The 5,703-nt window shown below is 47.0% G+C and overlaps 1 protein-coding gene across 1 annotated transcript; it reads right to left on the bottom strand.

Moving 5' to 3' along the window:
* Window positions 1–1,164: 1,164 nt before the first annotated feature.
* LOC136563154 (serine protease inhibitor Kazal-type 6-like) lies at window positions 1,165–5,214 on the bottom strand. The gene is made up of 4 exons (XM_066560380.1): window positions 5,157–5,214; window positions 3,013–3,044; window positions 1,973–2,085; window positions 1,165–1,210 (listed from the first exon to the last, which is right to left on the bottom strand). Exons 1-4 carry the CDS (start codon window positions 5,212–5,214, stop codon window positions 1,165–1,167), a joined length of 249 nt encoding a protein of 82 aa, XP_066416477.1.
* Window positions 5,215–5,703: the final 489 nt, after the last annotated feature.

Below are 5,703 nucleotides of genomic sequence, written 5' to 3'. Positions count from 1 at the left end.
CTTGCAAAAGATGTTGACCCCTGAGGCTCATGATAAATCTAAAGCTCCGTTTGAAAGTTAAGTGTTTAACATGAAGGTGCTGCTGTCCCACTGATCTACTGCCAATGTTTTAACAAGAGAATGCCACAAGTATTTCCCTGTGAGAGTTTTGCACAGTAAAAGGGGAGAGACCGTAAAATTACTTTTCTTGTGTTTGCACAAAGAGGGATTTGTCAGCCAGAGTGAAGAAGAGAGAGGGCAGCAGTGTGAAAAGTGAAGAAAGGAATGAAGTCTGTGTATTAAAAATTGTAAATAAATGCAAACATGTGTGCCTAGAAAATCAAGGTCTGTGTATAATTCAGAGAGAATTTATCCTAGAGAAGGGGCGAGTAAGCCCACAGCTCTTCTGCTCCAGGGAATATTTTTTTTTAAATTATTGACAATTTATACAATCTGGCTCTCTTCCAAATATAATTTTATTAGCATGAGAAGCCACTTGGCAGCAGGAAAGCAACGCTGGTGAGTTCACAGTTTCCAAGACAAAGCGTTCTCTACGAGGAAAGAAGGGAAAAGGCTCATTTGGGAAGAAGATCCTTGCAGCTTCTGCCTAAAACCAGCCTCCACCTGCCATCTTCTGGGTGCAGGCTTAAATGGAGCAATATTTCCCTACCCTCAGCTTGCTTGTCTCTGCTTTCCAAAGGAGATGAGGCATATGCAGTCACGCTGCTCATCAGCTCTCCCATCACCCTCCCACCATAACCCCTGAGAGAAGGAACAGGGCTATGGAGGCTGGGAAGGGAACCAAGGCTCCTGCTGTCACCCACCCCCTGGCACGGGCAGAGTCGGGCAGGAGCAGTTTTTGGCTGCCCAGCATGTGCCAATTTGCCAGGCAGGACGGGACAGAGGAGCTGTGGCTGGAAGGGGCAGGAGGGCACAGCCCACGGAGCCGTGGGAATCGCGTTCCTTCCCCAGAGCAGGTGATGCAACAGCACAGGGGAGCAGAGCCAGCATCAGGCTCCAGCATAGCTGGATCAAAGCGTTTTTCTGGGTCTTATGGAAGAAAGAATCCAGCCAAGGAATGGTGCTGAGTGTTATTTTATTGAGCAGAGACAGCAGAGGGAGGACGGGCTGCTCCTGTCCATGGCCGAGGGCGGCTCAGCTCCTGCTGCTCGGTCCAGGGAGGACTCAGCATTTCCCCAGGTGCTTCAATCTTATTTTCCCTCCACTCCTCCTGTAAAAGGAGGGAGAGAGACTTAGACCAAGCAGCAAATGACAGACACAGCAGTGTGGGACAGAGCTCACCCACCCCAACAGGCCTGACTGGTGCCAGTGTATCTCCCTGGTACCTCACAAGGAGCACCCAGCCATTTTCCCCTCTCCTCATTCTTCTCTGATTTGCCCCAGGATAAGGCAGCCTTGGCTGCACACTAAATGTAAGGATTGCTAAGGCAAAACATTTTTCAAGCACATTCCATCCATCTGGGATGGCTCCTATTACATCTCCTTTAAAAGGTGACAGAGCACAGGAAAAGGAGAGACATCCTGTTCTTCCTCTGAGATCTTGTGTCTTGTTCCACAAAGTTCATTCAGACTTTTCAGGAATAACTTGGCATGGCTCAGCTCCCACATTCCTCCAGCACTTCTCAGTACCCAGGAGTGTGGGCAGTGAGAGCTGCAGCCTGTGGCACATAGTGGGAATTGTGCATCAATTTAGTGCTTGTGGAAGGTACAGGCAGGATGCATTTGCTTCTCAGGCCCTGTGCTGCCTCTCAGCATGGCAACCAGCATCCTGCAACGCCCAGAAATGAATTAAAATTAACTCATAGCACACAGCTCTGCTCCAAGGAGGAAACATTCCGCTTGGCAAGGTTCAGAGGCCGGTCCATACAAGAGGAGCAGCCTGGATGCAGGGCTTCCCCTCCATGAAGAACACCCCTAGATCCATGGCAATGAAGGCAAAGTCTGCTGTGTCAGTGCCCCCAGTGTCACTTACAGCACTGCCTTGCAGAAGGCACACTTGTTCCCATAGGTGACGCCATCCGTGCCGCAGTGAGGGTTGGACTCCCTCGTGCAGTACACGCTTCTGTTTAGGAACTCTCTACAGATCTAGGAATAATAATTAAAAAAGAACCCTTTCAGGACACCCATACTCTTTGTTTCACTTTCCAAACTGGACCCAAGGTCATTAATGTAAGGCTTTTTCTGAAAAGTGCTGACACTGCCTGTTATCTGACAGAAAAGGCCCTCTCAGAAATTAACAGAAGCAACATTTCAGGGGAAGTTTGGCCCCACGTTTGAGGAAGGAAATTGTAGTCACCAGGGAGAAGTCTTGACCTCCCAACAACAGGAGTGGATTAGCCTAGGCATGCATGAGAAGAGTCAGCAGTGATGCTCTGTCAGGCACTTGGAGCTGAGCTACCTCCCTGCTGCATGACTTCAGGTGTCTTGCGAAACCCTGCACTCAGTTTGGTGCTTGCTAAGCTCTTGCTTTCCCAGAGGAAGGAGGGAGAAACCATAAGGAAATTCCCTAGGAAATTAAAAGTTATGCCCAGGAAGTGTACAGGTATTTTGTCTCTCTACAAATCCCAGGGATTAACTAAATTTAGGGAAATAGGACACTCAATAATCCATTTGCTTCATGAGAACATTGGATAGTGAAGCCAAGTCAAAAGTGGTGCAAGCACATAAGCATTTGCTAAACCAACCATTTACTTCCCTGCTCTACCTGCTAACGTGGCCACACAACATTCCCCAGGTAGCAGTGAACTCCCCAGCTCTGGGAATACTTGGAAGGACCCACCTGCTCCCAGCAGACATTAAAAACTGTTTACCCAGCACCAAGATTTTGGTTATAAAAACATTCCTCCAAAGTGAAATGCCATGACTGGATGTGGCACTCGGTGCTATGGTTTAGTTGACAGGGTGGTGATCAGTCAAAGGTTGGATTCGATGATCTTGGAGGTCTTTTCCACCAGTAATGATTCCTTGGTTCTATTTAATGCAGATTCAGCAAGCAGAAACTGCAGCACTAACCTCTTCAATCTCCTGACCTGCTACATCTGGAACTAAAAGGGAAAAAAAAAAAAAAAACCAACAAAAAAGCAAATAAAAACCAGACAGGTTTTACATGTCAGCATTACTTTCTGATAAAGCCTGAGCTAAATCCACAAACCTTTTATGCAAACCACAGTGAAACACACTCCAGGCTTTTCCTACTCCGTCATCCCTCACGGGGGAAGAGGGGGCAGGAAATACATTATCTGAATTGCTTTTTAGTATTTTCCTATTTTGAAAAATGCTACTAAAATACCATGCAATCATTCATTCAGCTGCTAGCTACACCTCAGACACATAACCCAAGCTCCTGGAAGACAGCCACTCCTGGGGAAGCAAGCTGCCATATCAGATGTGGAGTTGTGCTCCCAGAGATTTTAAACCCACAGTGGCTTTTTAGGCTTTGAGGCTCCTGCACCTCTGAACCACCAGCAAGCGGCTGGTGCTGCTGACAGGAGGGGACTGTGGAGCAGGAGATCCTGAGGCTGGGTTCCAGCCATGCTCAGCACAGCCCAGACACCCTCACAGGATGGGCTCAGCCCAGGTGAGATACAAAGAGATGTCACGGGGTGACAGAGAGCAGAACAGGCAGCACTGGTCAGAACCAGCACCAAAATCCCCTCTGTAACCACGGGCTCTGGGCTCTGAGCTCATCAGTCCATGCTCTTCATGTTTCTTCCCATCAAAGGCAGCAGGCAGGAGTGTAGGTTGAGTCAGAGCTGTGAAATGGGGCGACCCTGTCACGTCTCTAAGGGGGAGCCTGACACTCCAGGGTGGGTTGGATGCAGATCTGCAGAATCTGGGTCACAGCTGAGTGGGATGAACACCCAGCGTTTGGTGAGGCTGTACCTGCTGGTCAGCAGGTCACTGCCAGCTGTGGGGCTGCTCAGGTGGCTCTGGGCAGGAGGTGGAAGGACCTTGTCCTACACTCATCCCTCCCCAGTGGAAATCCCACCCAACCCTCAGTCAGCTCAACCCTCATCCATCAAGCCTTCCTACTTCTTTTGCTATTTCTGTTGTCCTCTGGTGTTTTTTTCCTGGTGCTGGCACATTTACCCTGTCCTCAGGTTTGGCTAGGCTGCTGTAATGTTGAAGGCACTGGTATGGCTATCTGCATATTATTTACAAAACAGCTCATTAAATAGGTTTTATAAATATTACATGCAATATAAGCTACAGAAGAATTTGTGATGATGGCTCTTGACATCTGTTTATTTTACAGGAGATCACAGGGTTTGCTGCTATTCTGCCTGGCCTTGGAAGGAAGAATGAGCCTTCTGATGGAACCCAGGCCCAATTAAGACTCAATTAGAGACAGATGAATATTTCATAACGAATAATGTGTACAAAGCAATTCACCTCTTCTCCATGCACAGCTTGCCATTTTCTCAAGTGACTTCTTTATTCAAATTACTCAAAGAAAAACAAGTATAAATAACTCTTGTTCCACATTTTCTTCAGTAACTGTTGCCACACACCTTGCAGAGCTGGGGCAGCTGGACTCAAGCAAGTGATAACACTGACATGATCTACAGGTTCAAAAATCATCACTCAGCTTCCCCACATGATCACAGAGATGGGTAAATCTCCAGATAAATAGCTGCTGGATCCTTTTAATTTGCCCTCTTTGTTCTGACTCCTTGAGGACATTTGAATTTAATTTTCAGGCTTTTCTCTGCAACATCAACGAAAGCTGAAACTTTCATCTAATTACGTCTCCACATCTCCAAGGAAAACACCAAATACCAAGATGCCCAGGATCAAAACGAGAGCAGATGACCTGGAGGTGAGCGAGTTTCTTCTCTAACTGGTTCAGCAAAACTCTCCAGTGAACGCTCGTACCAAAAATTCATAATTACACTCTGCTTTGGTATATTTGCTGAAGAAATGCTCAGAATTTGCTCGCTCTGTCTCCCAGTGACACGTCCACTACATTATCCACTGCAGAGGCACACGAGGAGTGGAAATATGTCATATGAGCGAGCAAGTCCTGCAGATATTTTCTACTTGCTCAGCTTTATCTTCAAGCCTGTCAGCCAGTGATCAAGACTCTCCAAAATTTGTTGTCAGGAGAGGTTTTGCTGTTTGTTTTTCTTTTCTAGGCTAGGCAAAAGATTACTTACCCGAGAAGAAAGAGAGCAGCAGCAGGCTGAGAAGCACCAAGGCACCTGTAGCCCTCATGCTGCAGGAAGCTCTTTAGTCCAAGGTCAGAGCAGGAGGTGTTGTCCCAGTCCCAGAGCCCACAGAGTGCACACAGAGCTGCCTTTCTGTGTATTTATGTGCCTGTCCGTAGCTGTCCCCATTCCCCACCTTAATTGTGAGAACTTCTCCACTTGGTTTCTAAAGCCATTATTGGTCCTGGCCGGTTTATGGTGCTTTAAGGAATGCTGCCCTGTCCACATCAAACCTAGAAAGGGATAATTACATGAGTGATAGAAGTGCTTGTAACGTAATTATATTTTATTTTTTTTTCTAAATAGTCACAGGATTCTCACAAGGGTGAATTTTCAAAGCAGTGATTCATCAGGGAAGCTGGTAATTTTCATTCTCTGGGCCCTCTCCGAATGCCAGCACCGAGTGATGACACTCACTAGACGTTACGAAATAAATCACAGCATGAGAATGTGTTGTCTGTGAAACCAATTATACGTTGTTCCCTGGCTATTTTTG

The sequence above is a fragment of the Molothrus aeneus genome, chromosome 15 (assembly GCF_037042795.1).
Source record: "Molothrus aeneus isolate 106 chromosome 15, BPBGC_Maene_1.0, whole genome shotgun sequence".
NCBI lineage: Eukaryota > Metazoa > Chordata > Aves > Passeriformes > Icteridae > Molothrus > Molothrus aeneus.
This window is presented reverse-complemented; position numbering and strand designations above follow the sequence as displayed.